The sequence below is a fragment of the Neofelis nebulosa genome, chromosome 7 (genome assembly GCF_028018385.1).
Source record: "Neofelis nebulosa isolate mNeoNeb1 chromosome 7, mNeoNeb1.pri, whole genome shotgun sequence".
Lineage (NCBI taxonomy): Eukaryota > Metazoa > Chordata > Mammalia > Carnivora > Felidae > Neofelis > Neofelis nebulosa.
In genome coordinates this window covers 56,109,871-56,128,003 of record NC_080788.1, presented here as the reverse complement: position 1 = coordinate 56,128,003, position 18,133 = coordinate 56,109,871, and the positions used below count along the sequence as shown (strand labels likewise).

Sequence of the window (18,133 nt, the reverse complement as noted above, 5' to 3'; positions counted from 1 at the left end):
CGCTTTTTAAATGACAGTGTTTGACATGCTTTTTACATATGAATATTTTCCTAACTTCTTCTGACAGAGGTTCCCCAAGAAAAGTAAAGTAAGTTACACCAGTGTATTCTGACAATAGCTGATAGAGAATAATGTCCAGTCAGTAGGAGGCGAACTTTTTTCATGTATCTCATTCAAGAAAAAATTTATTTTTTTAAAAAAATTTTTTAACGTTTATTTATTTTTGAGACAGAGAGAGACAGAGCATGAACGGGGGAGGGGCAGAGTGAGAGGGAGACACAGAATCGGAAGCAGGCTCCAGGCTCTGAGCCATCAGCCCAGAGCCCGACGCGGGGCTCAAACTCACGGACCGCGAGATCGTGACCTGAGCTGAAGTTGGACGCTTAACCGACTGAGCCACCCAGGCGCCCCAAGAAAAAATTTAAAATGTAAGGTCTTCATTTTAAAAAGGGGCACATAAACACACATGTGTGCATACACACACACACCATTAAGAAATGTAACATCTAAAACTATAGCAAAACAATTTAAAAATTATTTCCCTGATATAGGAATTTCATTTAGGGAGAGCTAAAATTTTTAGACACAAATTCCACATTCAAATATCTTCTTGAAAGACATTCTGTGTGAGATGAGAATTGGTACTGTTGAGTGGAGGCAGGCTGGGAGGCATAGCTATGGACTTGAATGTGAAGCGTGGATCAGTCACAGACCAGGAACGGTAAACCGTGAGGCAGTGTACCAGGATGTCACTACAGCAAGCATGGTCTGCAGGCTGCACGAAAGGGCTGGGACTAGACCAGCTGAGTGAGGCACTCTTCTTGCATGCACCAAGAGCACTCATTAACTGAGATAAATAATGTTGAAACAGTTCAAATTGCAAACAACAAACTGTGAACCATTCACCTGCTTTTGTAAGCGAGGTTGTATTGGAGAAGTGTGGGTGCTATGTGAGCATTTGTTAGCAATCCAGAATCTCAGGCCTCATCCCAGACCTCCAAACTCATAATGTGCATTTTAACAAGATCTGCCATTGATGAATGTGTCTATTCTAGTCTGAGAAGCACTGCTGCTCTAGGAAAATTTAGGGGTGGTCGGACTGACACCTGACTGCTCCAGGCAGACTAATTTGGTGTCTTCAGGTAGACATTGCTTAAATATTATTTAACATTTAGTTAGCAGATTGGAAAAAGTTGATTGCTTTTCTTTATTTTTTAATTTTATTTTTTATTTTTTAAAATTTACATCCAAATTACTTAGCATATAGTGCAACAATGATTTCAGGAGTATATTCCTTAGTGCCCCTTACCCATTTAGCCCATCCCCCCTCCCACAACCCCTCTGGCAACCCTCAGTTCGTTCTCCATATTTATGACAGAGCATTTTATATCATTTTTGTTTCCCTTCCCTTATGTTCATCCCTTATATGAGTGAAGTCATATGATTTTTGTCTTTCTATGACTGACTAGTTTCACTTAGCATAATACCCTCCAGTTCCATCCACGTAGTTGCAAATTGCAAGATTTCATTCTTTTTGATTGCCGAGCAATACTCCATTGTATATATATACCACATCTTCTTTATCCATTCATCCATCAATGGACATTTGGGCTCTTTCCATACTTTGGCTATTGTTGATAGTGCTGCTATAAACATGGGGGTGCATGTGTCCCTTTGAAACAGCACACCTGTATCCCATGGATAAATGCCTAGTAGTGCAATTGCTGGGTCGTAGGGTAGTTCTATTTTTAGTTTTTTGAGGAATCTCCATACCATTTTCCAGAGTGGCTTCATCAGCTTGCATTCCCACCAACAATGCAAAAGAGATCCTCTTTCTCCACATCCTCGCCAACATCTGTTGTTGCCTGAGTTGTTAATGTTAGCCATTCTGACAGGTGTGAGGTGTTAGCTCATTGTGGTTTTGATTTGTATTTCCCTGATGAGGAGTGATGTTGAGCATTTTTTCATGTGTCGGTTGGCCATCTGGATATCTTCCTTGAAGAAGTGTCTATTCATGTTGTTTGCCCATTTCTTCACTGGATTATTTGTTTTAGGTGTTGAGTTTGACAAGTCCTGTATAGATTTTGGATATTAACCTTTTATCTGATATGTCATTTGTGAATATCTTCTCCCATTTTGTCAGTTGCCTTTTAGTTTTGCTGATTGTTTCCCTCAGTGTGCAGAAGCTGTGCAGTAGTTCATTTTTGCTTTTGTTTCCCTTGCCTCCGGAGATGTGTTGAGTAAGAAGTTGCTGTGGACAAGATCAAAGAGGTTTTTGCCTTCTTTCTCTTTGAGGATTTTTTTTCAATATATGAAATTTATTGTCAAATTGGTTTCTTTTTTTTTTTTCAATATTAGTTGAAAGATTTTATTTTATTTTATTTTATTTTATTTATTTATTTTTTAATATATGAAATTTACTGTCAAATTGGTTTCCATACAACACCCAGTGCTCATCCCAAAAGGTGCCCTCCTCAATACCCATCACCCACCTTGCCCTCCCTCCCACCCCCCATCAATCCTCAGTTTGTTCTCAGTTTTTAACAGTCTCTTATGCTTTGGCTCTCTCCCACTCTAACCTCTTTTCTCTTCGAGGATTTTGATGGCTTCCTGTCTTACATTGAGGTCTTTTCATCCATTTTGAGTTTATTTTTGTGTATGGTGTGAGAAAGTGGTCCAGGTTCATTCTTCTGCATGTCACTGTCCAGTTTTCTCAGCACCACTTGCTGAAGAGACTGTCTTTATTCCATTGGATATTCTTTCCTGTTTTGTCAAAGATTAGTTGCCCATATGTTTGTGGGTCCATTTCTGGGTTCTCTGTTTTGTTCCATTGATCTGAGTGTCTGTTCTTGTGCCAGTACATACTGTCTTGATGATTACAGCTTTGTAGGATAGCTTGAAGTCTGGGATTGTGATGCTTCCAGCTTTGGTTTTCTTTTTCAAGATTGCTGTGGCTATTTGGGGTCTTTTCTTGTTCCATACAAATTTTAGGATTGTTTGTTCTAGCTCTGTGAAGAATGCTGGTGTTATTGTGATAGGGATTGCATTGAATATGTAGATTGCTTTGGGTAGTACCAACATTTTAACAATATTTGTTATTCCTACCCCGGAGCATGGAATATTTTTCCATTTGTGTGTGTGTGTGTCTTCTTCAAGTTCTTTCATAAGCTTTCTATAGTTTTCAGCGTATAGATTTTTTACCTCTTTCGTTAGATTTATTCCTAGGTATTTTATGGTTTTTGGTGCAATTGTAAATGGGATCTGTTCCTTGATTTCTCTTTCTGTTGCTTCATTATTGGTGCATAGGAATGCAACCGATTTCTGTACATTGATTTTATATCCTGCAACTTTGCTGAACTCATGGATCAGTTCTAGCAGTTTTTTGGTGGAATATTTTGGATTTTCCATATAGAGTATCATGTCATCTGTGAAGAGTGAAAGTTTGACCTCCTCCTGGCTGATTTGGATGCGTTCTATTTCTTTGTGTTGTCTGATTGCTGAGGCTAAGACTTCCAGTACTATGTTAGATAACAGTGGTGAGAGTGGGCATCCCTGTGTTGTTGCTGACCTTAGGGGGAAAGCTCTCAGTTTTTCCCCAATGAGGATGTTATTAGTGTTGGGTCTTTCCTACATGGCTTTTAAGATCTTGAGGTATGATCCTTCTATACCTACTTTCTGGAGGGTTTTTATCAAGAAGGGATGTTGTATTTTGTTAGATGCTTTCTCTGAATCTATTGAGAGGATCATGTGGTTCTAGTCCTTTCTTTTATTGATGTGATGAATCATATTGATTGTTTTGTGGATATTGAACCAGCCCTGCATCCCAGGTATAAATCCCACTTGGTCGTGGTGAATAATTTCTTTAGTGTATTGTTGGATCCAGTTGGCTAATATCTTGCTGAGGATTTTTGCATCTATGTTCATCAGGGAAATTGGTCTGTAGTTCTCCTTTTTAGTAGGGTGTTTGGTTTTGGAATCAAGGTAATACTGGCTTCATAGAAAGAGTTTTGAAGTTTTTCTTCCATTTCTATTTTTTGGAACAGTTTCAAGAGAATAAGTGTTAACTCTTCCTTAAATGTTTGGTAGAATTCCCCTGGAAAGCCATCTGGCTCTGGACTCTTGTTTTTTGGGAGATTTTGATTACTAATTCAATTTCCTTACTGGTTATGGGTCTGTTCAAATTTTCTATTTCTTCCTGTTTCAGTTTCGGTAGTTTATATGTTTCTAGGAATTTGTCCATTTTTTCCAGATTGCCCATTTTATTGACATATAATTGCTCATAATATTCTCTTATTATTGCTTGTATGTCTGCTGTGTTGGTTGTGATCTTTCCTCTTTCATTCTTGATTTTATTTATTTGAGTCTTTTCCTTTTTCTTTTTGATCAAACTGGCTAGTGGTTTATCAATTTTGTTAATTCTTTCAAAGAATCAGCTTCTGGTTTCATTGACCTGTTCTACTGTGTTTTTGGTTTTGATAACATTAATTTCTGCTCTAATCTTTACTTTTTCCTTTCTTCTGCTGGTTTTAGGTTTTATTTGCTGTTCTTTTTCTAGCTCCTTAAGGTTTAAGGTTAGGTTGTGTATCTGAGATCTTTCTTCCTTCTTTATGAAGGCCTGGATTGCTATATACTTTCCTCTTATGACCGCCTTTGCTGCATCCCAGAGGTTTGGGTTGTGGTGTTACCATTTTCATTGAGTTCCATATACTTTTTAATTTCCTCTTTAACTTCTCGGTTAGCCCATTCATTCTTTAGTGGGATGTTCTTCAGTCTCCAGGTATATGTTACCTTTCTAAGTTTTTTCTTGTGGTGATTTCAAGATTCATAGAGTTGTGGTCTGAAAATATGCATGGTATGATCTCAATCTTTTTGTGTTTGTTGAAGGCTGATTTGTGTCCCAGTATGTGGTCTGTTCTGGAGAACGTTCCATGTGCACTGGAGAAGAATGTATATTCTGCTGCTTTAGGATGAAATGTTCTGAATATATCTGTTAGGTCCATCTGGTCCAGTGTGTCATTCAAAGCCATTGGTTCCTTGTTGGTTTTTTGATTAGATGATCTGTCCATTGTTGTGAGTGGGGTGTTGAAGTCTCCTACTATGATGGTATTACTATCAATGAGTTTCTTTATGCTTGTGATTAATTGATTCATATATTTAGTTGCTTCCACATTTGGCACATAAATGTTTACAATTGTTAGGTCTTCCTGGTGGATACACCCCTTGATTATGATATAATGCCCTTCTGCATCTCTTGATACACTCTTTATTTTAAAGTCTAGATTGTCTGATATAAGTATGGCTACTCTGGCTTTCTTTTGTTGACCATTAGCATGATAAATGGTTCTCCATCCCCTTATTTTCAATATAAAGGTATCTTTAGGTCTAATGTGGGTCTCTTGTAAACAGCATATAGATGAATCTTGTTTTCTTATCCATTCTGTTACCCTATGTCTTTTGATTGGAGTGTTGAGTCCATTGACATTTAGAGTGAGTGCTGAAAGATACGAATTTATTGCCATTATGATGCTTGTAGAGTTGGAGTTTCTGGTGGTGTTCTCTGGTCCTTTCTAATCTTTGTTCCTTTTGATATATATTCATCTTTTCTCCCCTCAGAGAGTCCCCCTTAAAATTTCTTGCAGGGCTGGTTTACTGGTCACAAACTCCTTTAATTTTTGTTTGTCTGGGAAACTTTTTATCTCTCTTTCTATTTTGAATGACAGCCTTGCTGGATAAAGAATTCCTGGCTGCATATTTTTCTGATTCAGCACATTGACTATATCCTGCCACTCCTTTCTGGCCTGCCAAGTTTCTGTGGATAGGTCTGCTGCAAACCTGATCTGTCTTCCCTTGTAGGTTAGGGGCTTTTCCTTGCTGCTTTCATGATTTTCTCCTTGCCTGAATATTTTGTGAATTTGATTATGACATGCCTTGTTGATGGTCGGTTTTTGTTGAATCTAATGGGAGTCCTCTGTGCTTCCTGGACTTTGATGCCTGTGTCTCTCCTCAGGTTAGAAAGTTTTCCACTATGATTTGCTAACATAACCCTTCTACTCCTATTTCTCTCTTTTCCTCATCTGGGAACCCTATGATTCTGGTATTGTTCCTTTTTAATGAGTCACTGATTTCTCTACTTCTTAAATCATGATCTTTTGCCTTAATCTCCCTCTTTTTTTCTGCTTTGTTGGTCTCTGTAAGTTTGTTCTCTATATCGCTGATTCTCTGTTCTGCCTTGTCCATCCTTGCCATCACTGCATCCATCCGTGATTGCAGCTCAGTTATAGCATTTTTAATTTCATTCTGGCCATTTTTTTACTTCTTTTATCTCTGCAGAAAAGGATTCTAATCTGTTTTCGACTCCAGCTAGTAGTCTTATTATTGTGATTCTAAATTCTGGTTCAGATATCTTGCTTTATCTGTGTTGGTTAAAATCCCTGGCTGTCATTTCTTCGTGCTCTTTCTTTTTGGATGAATTCCTTCGTTTTGTCATTTTGAAGGGAGAAAAGGAATTAATGAGGTAGAAAAATTAAAATTAAAAAAAATATTAAAATTAAAAAATTAAAAACACACACACACAAAAATTTACTAAGTGATGCTAGATCTAGATGTGTTTTGGTCTGGGTGTTTAAAGTGGTTTGACAGATTAGAGAAAAAAAAGTGGGGGGGGGGAGAAAAGAAAAAGAAATCATTTGAGATTTGAAAAAAATGAATACACTGAAGTAGACTAAAATGAGATGATGGGAGTAAAATAGAATTTCAAAAAATATACACAAAATTAAAGAATATAGTAGAAAAAAATTAAAAATATTTTTAATAAAAATTAAAAATAAAAATGAATTTTTTGTTTTTCTGTATTCAAGAAAGAGAAAAGAAATGAAAAGAGAAAAAAAAGAAAAAAAAGGAAATCATTTGAAAATTTGAAAAAGTGAATACACTGTAATAGACTAAAATAAAATGATGGAAATAAAATAGAATTTGAAATAATTTACATAAAACAAAGAATATAGTAAAAAAATTAATGGAAAATATTTTTAATAGAAATTGAAAGTAAAAATGAAGTTTTTATCTTTCTGCATTCAAGAAAAAAAAAGAAATGAAAAAGAGAGAAAGAAAAAGAAACAAAAAGAAATTGCTTGAAAATTTGAAAAGGTGAATACACTGAAGTAGACTAAACTAAAATGATGGAAGTAAAATGGAATTTGAAAAAATTTACACAAAAGTAAAAAATATAGTAAAAAAATTAAAGAATAATATTTTTAATAAAAATTTTAAATGAAAATGAATTTTTTCTTTCTGTATTCAAGAAAAATAGTGTAAAAGAGAAAAAAAAAGAAAGAAAATTGAATAGATGGATCTGCTAACAGTTTGAAGTAGGACTGAAATTACTTCGTTTTCCCCTAGAAGTCAGACTATGTAGCACTTTATAGTCCATAAACTAAGCAGGCAGTGAGATTTGTGTTCTGGAAGAGAGAAGTTGGCCCAGTTGGGTGGGGCTCAGTGTAATGGCTCCGTTCTCCACTAGATGGTGCTGCTAGCCTACTGGGGTGGATTGTTGCAGAGCTCCTAGGTGCGTCTGCGCATGCGCGGTGAAAATGGCGCCACCCAGTCTGTTCTCCAGGATCAGCAATCGCGCACCTGTCCTCTGTCTTCAGCTCTTGTCGGTTCCCAGCTTTTTCACTCTCTGTGACCAGGCCCCAGGCAGTACCTCTCTCCTGAGTTTTGTGTTAGATGTGGCTGTTTTCCCCTGTCCCTTACTTCTGAAGGACTGCGGCTTTGACCCATCCCGGCCCTCTGCGGGAGGGTCTCACTGAGCAATAGCCAAATGTCGGTTTCACCCAGGAACACTTGCTGGACCCTGCTGCTGCTGGTGCTCCAAGACTGTGGCCATCTGCCAGCCTGCCCCAGAAAAAGTTTGCGGGATAGTGTAGCAGCAGCTTTTCAGGGATTATGGAAAATCACAACACACATCTGGCAGCAGGCTTCACCCATAATGACCTTGTCCCAACACGAGCGAATGTGGCTGTTTTCTGGGATCTGCTGGGACCTAGTGGCTTCAACAGTCTCTACCAAATGTCCTCCCAGCAGTGGAACAGCTTTTCCCCGTGTGGCCCGAGAACCTCCCGGACCCCACTCTGCTCCTGGAGATTCGCCCTTCCCACCAGAGCACTGCCAGGTATTGAGCTGAGGAGTTGCAGACTGCGCTCCCTTTGTTTACAGTCTTAATGGAATTTAAACCCTCTCCTTTCTCCCTTTTTAATTCAGTTCTTAGGGCTGTTTTCAATTTTCCACTTTCTCTCCAGCTGCTTTTGGGGAGGGGTGCTTTTCCCATATTCTGCCCCCCATCCCAGTCTCCATCCTCTCTCTGCTCACATAAGCACCTTCCTTCCTGCTCCTTCTTGCTCTCCAAGTTCACCTCTCCATGCCACGTACCTGCTAAATTCTGTGGTTCAGGTTGTGCAGATTGTTGTGTTAATCCTCCAATCAGTTTTCTAGGTGTGCAGGATGGTTTAGTGTTGGTCTGGCTGTATTTCATGGATGCGAGACACACAAAACACTTCCATGCTGTTCCACCATCTTGGCTCCTCCCTGATTGCTTTTCTTTTCTTAATTAAAATGGATTTCTTTCTTCATATTCAACATAGGGAATTTATTACACGCATTGAATGTATCATAATATTTAAACTTATTTGAAATGATTCCTTATTTCACATTTTTCTCATTATCTGAGAAATTGGATCTTCCCTTGCACATGAAGTGCATGGCAATAAAATTCAGCATTCTTATTTGAAATATATTTTGAAGTTACTTTTTCTGACTCTTGTATTGGCAACAGCATTCTACTTTTCTGTAATTCTCATTTTGTCTTTGGTTTTTCTTTTGTGGTTTTCTGAACCAAAAGTTTGTGGGAAGCATAGTAAAGGTTTACATTTAAAGTTTATTTATTTATTTTAATTTATTTTTGAGAGAGAGAGAGTGCAAGTGAACGCATGAGTAGGGGAGGGTCAGAGAGAGAGGGAGATGCAGAATCTGAATCAGGCTCTAGGCTCTGAGCTGTCAGTACAGAGCCTGATGTGGGGCTCAAACCCACGAACTGTGAGATCATGACTTGAGCTGAAGTCGGATGCTCAACCTACTGAGCCACCCAGGCGACCCAGTAAAGGTTTAAATTTAGGTGACAGAATGCATTCACCCATTCCTGGCAAATAGCCCCATGCCTTCATTTCAGCATTTCAAGGTTGAGTGATGTGAGCCTGGAGGCAGTACGTGGTTTCGTTGGTGACCTGACCCTGTACCCCACCATATAATGTGCACACTCTTAGCAGAAGCTGATCACTTCTTGAAAAGTCAGTTTCTATTTTCATTCCATAGAACTGTCTCCTTCAAAAGAACTAATTAACATTTTCCTGTTATATAATGTGAAGAGCAGTATGAGGACACTTGAGTTCACTGAGCCATATTTCTGATTTAAATATTTTTAGATTTCCTCAACATTTTGTTGACTTCACATTGGAGATGTGGACTCTCTGGGAAATATCCAGTATGGAGGCAAGAGCTGCAATCTTGTCTCAAGGCTAGTGTGAGTGACAATCAAATAGCTGGTTAATGAGTCTAAGCAACTACCTTGCGACATACACACTGCATTGCTGCTTGATTGTTCCCTACTTATGCTGCACCCCAAAATCCATTGAAAAGATACAGTTTGCAGAGTTAGAAAATGCCATGGTTAATGTTCTTTCGTGATAATACAACGTCCTATAGACTAGCAGTGTCAGTAGTGGATGGGATGCATATCAGAATTACCTGGTAGATTTTCCCAAGTTCAAAATTTTCCCAAGTCTGAATTTTACAATGGCCTTGAACATTTAGAACAGTGGTTCTCTACCTCAGTTGCCAATTGGAATCACCTGGAGAGCTTCTAGAACTGATACTATCTGACCCCAACTCCAGAGATTCTGAATTGATGGATCTGGAGTGTAGCCTGGACAGTGAGATTTTTTTTAAAAAGCTCCCTGAGTCATTCTAATAATGTTGCAACTGAGGTTGACAGCCATTGATATGTGTGTGTGTGTGTGTGTGTGTGTGTGTGTGTGTATACATAAAGAATTACCATAATAGGGACACCTGGGTGGCTCAGTTGGTTAAGTGTCCAACTTTAGCTCAGGTCATGATTTCATGGTTCATGAGTTCCAGCCCCACACCAGGCTCTATGCTGATAACTCAGAGCCTGGAGCCTGCTTCAGATTCTGTGTCCTCCCTCTGTCTCTGCCCCTCCCCTGCTCATGCTCTGTGTCTCTCTCTCTCAAAAATAAACATTAAAAAAAGTAATTAAAAAATTATCATAATATAAATTCATATGTCTATTAATTACCCTGACTAATAATGTAATATAATATATAATTATACATAATATAAATATTATAATTATACACATATGCATATATTTTTATGTATGCATATTTATACTAGTCAGGGTAATTAGTGGTTGCTGCTATAACAAATAATCCCAAAATATCAGTGGCTTTAGTGAAGTCAAGTTTATTTCTTGGGAGTATGGATATGTACTTTCTTGCATATGTATTTTTTTGCTAGACTTGGAGATGGCATATATCACTTCTCCCAACATCCCAATGGTTAGACTCTATCACACAGCACAAAACTACAGAGGAAATTAGGAGACACAGTCTTTTTGTGGGCCCGGGAGGAACAAATGGTTGGTGAGCATCTAGTCAGTTTCTGCTACATAGAAATAACTGTGAAAATGTGTATAACTTCCTTACCTGACACATTGTCTATAATGCCCTTTTCTTTCTTTCTTTTTCTTTCTTTCTTTCTTTCTTTCTTTCTTTCTTTCTTTCTTTCTTTCTTTCTTTCTATCTGTCTCTATCCATCTATCTCTCTATACTTATTTATTTAATGGGCTTTGAGTTTTTGTCAACATTTAAAATTAAGTTTATAAATGATATTTTCTTATATTTGTAGAATCAGTCAGACCGTAACTGACCTTTCAGTTACATTTTCCATAAGAATTGTCTAGAAGGGAATGAGTGGAGAGACCTCAGGCTACCTAAATCTGCTTTAACCCAAACAACTCTGCCTGCTTTTCAGTGTTAGGTTTCAGGGTAAGTTTCATTTAAACTTGGGAATCTAACTCTAACCATAAACCCCCTACTGAAAATCACCACTTTTCAGCATTATGTTGGGGGAGATATGCTAGAATGGTGCTTCTAATTTTGGTGATTCATAAAGATCCAGAACTGGGGCCTTGCAGATGTCAAAGGTGAATTTACTAGTGAACTTTTTACCTTGCCTCCTGCCTCCTAGGACTGTGGGGGGTGAGGACCCCTCCACCTGCAACTTCCTTCAGGCACCTGCAAAGTCTAACCATGTCCTCACCATAGATACAATGGGGAGAGAGCTGCCCTGTTGTCCCTTATTTCAAAGTTTCAGTAGACTAGGAACCCTGCGCCCTTCATCCTTTGTCTATAGTGCTTCATGCAAGAGGCAAGTGTTCAAAAAATATTTGTTGAGAAAAGCAGAGAAAAAGAAGGAGTGGAAGAGGAGGAGAGAGAGGAAATGGGTTGCTATTTTGCATGGGTTTTTCCTATTTTCACCTGTATTTTTACTTCCTCCAACCTCAGTCTTTGATCCATTCAACACATATTTAGTGTCTACTGTGTGCCAGGCATCAATCTGGGAAACGGAGCTATGAGGACAAAACAGAATCTTTGCCATCAGAGGTCTCCCATGACATGGGGGAGGAAGCAATGGGTCACAGGGTCATGATGAGTATTCATGAGGGTGGAGGGAGGTGAGGCAGAGGGGAAGAAGGAGGGCTGTGCCAGGTGTTGCTCACCTTTCTTGTCCTCATTTGGTTGCTGGAAAAGCAGAGGGGAGCCTGGATCTTGAATCACAAATATAATTTGTAGTTTTGCAGTTTTGCAGATTGCTATTGTGATTTCATATATTGTATTTGATTCATTCTTCATCTGGCAAGTGGGTCGTGCTATGTTGTCAGAAGGTCTGGGGATTGTAGTCTCAGTTCCACCTCTGTAAGGTGAGAGGCTTTTGGTAAGATACTTGAACTTGTGCACAAGGATAATTACCTAGCATTGAGGCAAGGTTCAGAAGGGCATTGCTCACAAGTGCTTTTTTTTAATTATTTTTTTAATGTTTATTTATTTATTTTTGAGAGAGAGCAAACATGAGCTGGGGAAGGACACAGAGACAGGGAAACAGAGGATCCAAAGTGGGCTCTGCCCCGAATAGCACTGAGCCCCATTCGGGGCTTAAACTCTTAGACTGAACTGTGAGATCATGACCTGTGCGGAAGTCAGATGCTCAACCAACTGAGCCACCCAGGTGCCCTCACAAGTGTTTAAACTAGCGGTGTTAGATATATAGATATAGATAAGGATATGGATATGGATATAGATAGATACAGATGATGAAAACGGGCCTTAGAGACATCAAGGAGTTGCCCTGGCTAAATGATGTAGAAAGGGAACTAAGATTTGAACACAGCTTTCTGACCTCAGATTTCCTGTAGTGTCAAAACTCTGGACCAGGCACTCCTTAGGACCTTGGGTCTGAACTGAGCTCTCAGTGAACTTTCTTCATAAACCAAAGAAAAGTCAGAACTCTGAACCAAGAATCGTAGACCCTGGGAGAAAAACTTGAGACTGAGAGCTCAGCCTGCAAGAATAGTGCCCCTGTCTTCCCTGTGGCTTCCCAGTGGGAGTGAGGTGGGTGTGGGTGTGGACTGGACAGGCAGGATGGGGAGCTGGTTCTGGGGCAGACAGAGGCGGGGGCACAGTGCTTACCATGAATGATCCACAAGAGAGTCTGCTATAGTCAACCTACAAACGTGTAGCAAGCAGGCCTCATCCTGCCTGAAACACAGAATCACTGTAGTTGAATCACGAGACTGGCCTAGAAAGGTGCGGAGAAGACACTGAAGGTGGATAATTTTGGTGCGACCAAAGACAAGGAAGGCTAAACAGCACATCATGCTGATTTCATGTTGTGACAAAAATATCCAGCCTTCTAAGCTTTGGAATTCTGATATATCAAGTTCCCATTAATCTTTCCTGAGAGCTCTGGCCTTCTACCTAGCAGAGCCACAGGGGACACCCAAAGCAGAGGTCACCATGCAGAGAGAAACACAGAACCACGACCTCTGACAGAGGTCTGGTGGGATCGATGGGATATGTGATTATCCCAGGATGTTTCCTTCTTCTTTTTTTAAAGTTTATTTATCCATTTTGAGGAGGGGGGAGGGGCAGAGAGAGAATCCCAAGTAGGCTCCACACTGTCAGTGCAGAGCCCCACGCAGGGATAGAACTCATGAACCGTGACATTGTGACCTGAGCTGAAATCAAGAGTCAGAGGCTTAACCAACTGCATCCCCCCAGGTCTCCCCTCACCATCAGGATGTTTTCAGTGTTTCCACTTCCAGAAGAAAAAGCGAATCACTTAGGCTTCATTTAATTTCCCCCCAGAGAGAATTTTGTGTTAAAAAGGAAACAGAACTCTTCTAATTTCTGCAATTCCCAGCACAGCTGCAAGGAACACCTCAGGTGGGCTATGGAAGGTTCCCAGCAACCGTTTAATGGAGCTGTGGCTTTCTCCTAAGCCCTTCGACCTGTATGCTGCTTCACTTCCACCCGAGCTAAAGGTTCTAGAAATAGCGAGCATGATGCCTTCTAAATGACACTACAACCAACCCTCAAGGAGAAAAAGGGAGCATAGAGAGGGTAATGATGCTTTTATTTATGAAATGGGAAGAGTCATGGGGATTAAAAATAACAATGGATATTCCTTTATGTGGAAGAAAATAAGAGTGGACAGAGAGCAGAGAGTGGAGTTAGCAGGAAATCAGACCCACTTACCTGCTATGACTTCATCCATTTAAAAATGATGCACCTTCCACCATCAAATAGTAAAAAATGAGGCTAACATCAGTTTGTAGAGGTCATAATTCAGGCTTGGCTCAAGGATGCAAAACAGCCCATGTCCTAAAAAGAGGTTTATGACTGTGTGTGCCAGAAAAACCATTTTGGATTCATTAGCAGTTAGCTGAAATAACAGATTTTGTGACATTGCCAGGTCCTGTCAGATGTATGTCGAATGTCAAATATACAAGACCCTCATGTTTATACAGACATTTGTGAGAATGTCAGAACCTTTCATTGAGACTCAGTCCTATAAGTGAGCCCAGTCATAGATACACATGGAAATTTGCAAAATCAAATTCACAGCCTTTTTGTTTCTCTCTAACCCTAAACTTACAGTACTGAGAATCAATTCCTAACAATACGTAATGTTAGAAGTCAGGCTCACATTAGGGTTTCAAAAGTTGGTTTGCTGCTGCTTTTTTTTTTTTTTTTTTTTTTAACAATGTGTTACTTAAAATTGGCAAGGGGGAAATAGCTTTGCCTTCAGCTCTGTATGTGAAAACTAATTCTTCTCACATCAATAATCTTCTAGCATTTAAAAACAAGGCCCTTGGGGTGCCTGGGTGGCTCAGTTGGGTAAGCGTCTGACTTTGGTTCATGTCATGATCTCGTGGTTCATGAGTTTGAGCCCTGCATTGGGCACCGTGCTGACAGTGCGGAGCCTGCTTGGGATTTTCTCTCCCCCTCCCTGACTCATGCTTTCTCTCTCTCTCAAAATAAAAAAACCAAGGTCCTCAAACCATGCAATAATTACATTTCCAGTATATCTCCAAGAACTACAGTTAAAATAAGAATAAAGTACATTCCGTGGACAAAACTGTGATCTAAACATCTCTAACAGTTTACACATATATAACATTTAAGTATACTAATATAGTATCAACCTAATTGTCCTTTATTTTGGCTCATCTAATTTACAAACATGATCTCTGAAGTTTAACAGTATTTGTAATGGCAATGTCCAAAGCAATTTTGGCTGAGTAAAGTGCTATTTGTTGAACAAAAATGTAGTTGTTTGTGCAAGTTTAAACATTTCACAAGGCCAGCTGAGTTCATTTCAACCCTACTTACAAAATAGTTATTGGCAAATGAAATGGGCTGGGGGGTAGAGACAAGACGTTTTCAAGCTTCTGAGAGATTTACAAAACCAAGTTTGTCAACCACTGAAAGTAAAATTGAAAGGTCACAGACAATTAAAAGGTACAGGTTTCAATCTCAGGATTAAAAAGGTTCCAACAAGAGGAATATTTACAATGGAACAATGAGGAAAATGTTTTGTTACAGACAGAAACATGGAAAATATGCTGTTGAAAATTGTTGGCTCTGAAATAAATACAATCCAGACTGAGACTATTAAAAATATCAAAGTGATCTACCATGTGCCAACTCTATATTCTTCTGTTGTTTGTTATAAAGAAAATCCATTATTGAATATAATGCAGTTCTGGTTAAATTATCAGAGACATTTTCTGTATGCAAACTGTAGCTTACTGCATGCTGTATATTCTTCTCTCACAATTTTAGTACACTTCCATCGTAGACCCACAGGCATAGAGTTAGAAGGAAATTTGGAGTAATATTTTAACTTCCTAACCAAGGTACAAATTGCTTCCAAAATAGTCATTTGATTCATTTCTATTTAGCACCTATTACAAGCAAGATTTTTTTGGATGGCAAAATAAGAGATACAAAAAATATTCCAAGATGTTCATGGCCTGTTAGGTAGAAGAAAGTATCCTTGTCCCCTGGCCACCATTATGCCTCTGAAGAGTGACAGCTCACTACATTGCAAGGAAATCCATCCCTCAGTGGGCAGCTCAGTAATTAGGAAGGTGCATGTTACACCTAACTTCATGGTAACTAACCTTAATTTTGTCTTCTGAAATAAGATGGAACATACCTAATCCATCTTCTTTAGTGTAGCATTTTGAAGATTTTGAGAGGAATTTCCTATGTCTTGTAAGGGTTCTGTCTCCTTCATGTAGCAATTTTACTTCACCTTTAAATTTACCACCCTTTACTGTCCTTGGGGATTTTAAGAATTATTTCATATCAATTCAGTGAGCTTAACTGTTAAATATTCAATATCGCACTTAAAATAAAACAGCATCTTCAAATTATGACAGTCAAAAAACAAGAGCGATATAGCATTCAATTGGAATCAATTTGGGATTATCCTTTTGTAATTAGACTAGCGATGACTAACAACAGATGTTTGGGGGGGAAAGGATGAAGCATCTAAGGCTTGCCAACACTATTTGAGGGGAGAGGGCATGATAAATCTTTTATAATGAAACACATGTGCTCTAAGACAATGACTGAGCTTGATATCCTAAAATACTTAAATCTAGTGGTTTAAAAGTCACAGGATTAATTAGGTCATGTTTTAGAAATGATGCTACAGTCTAAATTTCTCATTGGCGAGAAAGAACTCTGCTGTCTTTAATGAATAAAAACAAGGGACTAACTCAAATACGTTAATTTTTCTGCTAGTGGTTATACATTTGGCACCTTTTGGAGCTGTCACTACCACACCCAGGATAATTTAAATTCAGGAAACTTTAGCCTCTGAAAAGCCCCCTCAAATCCCGCGTCCATGCAAGAACACAAAGCCAAGGGTACACTAAAAAAAGAGAGACTGTTTTATTGTGACATTTATGACATGGACCCCTTGTTGACAGGAATGACCGAGGGTAATCTTGGCATATTGCACAGGTGTGATGAAGGATGCACTGGTGATCCTCTGGCTGCTGAGGCTGCTGCTTGGTCCTCCCAGACCTCCATGCACGCATGGGCCAGTCACAGAAATTTCCTTACCACTTGGTGTATACAATTAACAAGTCTTTGGTCTTAATAAGCACCATTACAAACCCTCACATTAAGGGCATTATTATTCTAGTTTATAAATGTTTCAATGATAAAAAATAGCACGATTACAGTATACACACACTTAATTTACATGTAATGTATTATGCTCATAACTGAGATAAGCTACTGAACTAACTTTGGTTGATTGAAATTAATGAAGTATTTGAACTGAATATTTGTAATTTGGTTTCTAAGTTGTGTAAATAGTACAGTGCATTTATAGATCTAGTTTGAGAATTTACTAGCACCAAATAGATATTATAATTGGCCAACCTAGTACTTGTATTTGGAGAAGCAAAGTTTAAAAATTTGGAAAAATACAGAGCAGTCCATCGATTGAAAGCACATTCCTGTACATCGGCTAGAAGGATGACACGTCAGCAGGAATGGCAGACCCCCAATAAAATACGTGTCCCAGTTTTCAAGAGTCAACACATATGACAAGGTAGCTCAGCTACACACATGAGAAGCCTGAGAAAGTGGTTGTTTTGAACTAGGGTAGTCACCTGTACCTCACTTTTTGTAATATAAGAATAGTGCTTATTTATAGAAATTTACGTGGTGAAAGATTGTACCTATGATATGAAGATTCTGATTGGGGGAAAAATTCAGTTCTACCTATCTATCGTTGGTTGTTTTTCTTTTTTTAATTATTTGGTCTCTGTATGGTGAATTAATGAAGCAAAATCTGAATTTTCATCTTCAGATTATCACCCAGTTCACCACTGAGGTAGTCTTTGTCATATTTATCTTCTAGCTGATTAAGTTCTTTCTTTTTATAAAGTGGAGTACTACTGATTTGTAATGAATAGGTTCCAGCCACTGGCTTCTTCTTGGTGAAGTGGAGGTAGCTGATCCCTTCCTTTTGGTTGATTTTGAAGAAGCCATTTTCGTTTCCAGATTCGATCAAGTATTTGTTGTGATTCGTCAGAGTCGTCAGGGCCGGAAGGAGTTCCAGGATTCGGACCTTGTTGCTGATGTGGGAAATATTGAAAGCAAACATGGCCGTCTTCTCAACATCCCAACTTGCGAGACTCACGTTGGTTTCTATCTCAGGCTGGTCCTGGAAAGACACATGGCAGTGTGTTAAATTAATTGAAAATATGCCACTCATTTCTCATGTTAAGGAAAAAGTGACTCGAATCTCCCACTAATACAGCCTTCTCATGTTGTATATACCATGTCGAAAATGCGTATTTTCATAAAACACTTTGTTTAAATCACAAATGTGTTAAACTGGCACATATTTATAATAATAAAAAACATTAAACTGATGTCAAGAGGAAAGTCAAGTTGAAATGACTTGGTGGTCT

At 38.8% G+C, this 18,133-nt stretch overlaps 1 protein-coding gene and 1 long non-coding RNA gene across 4 annotated transcripts in view; one reads left to right on the top strand and one right to left on the bottom strand.

The window, feature by feature from the left end:
• LOC131516601 (uncharacterized) overlaps positions 1 to 18,133 on the top strand; it is a 67,666-nt gene that overhangs the window by 40,078 nt on the left and 9,455 nt on the right. Inside the window, exon 1 of one of the 3 annotated variants that reach the window (XR_009264168.1) lies at positions 7,485 to 8,170. The exons of the other annotated variants lie outside the window; for them this stretch is intronic. This is a non-coding gene — a long non-coding RNA (uncharacterized LOC131516601). Of the gene's footprint in view, positions 1 to 7,484; positions 8,171 to 18,133 lie in introns of those variants that run through there. 3 annotated transcript variants of the gene reach the window in all.
• FBN1 (fibrillin 1) overlaps positions 16,572 to 18,133 on the bottom strand; it is a 240,096-nt gene continuing 238,534 nt past the window's right edge. The window contains exon 65 of the mRNA XM_058737818.1: positions 16,572 to 17,883. Coding sequence (XP_058593801.1) covers positions 17,494 to 17,883 — 390 coding nt within the window. The 3' untranslated portion in view covers positions 16,572 to 17,493. The remainder of the gene's footprint in view (positions 17,884 to 18,133) is intronic.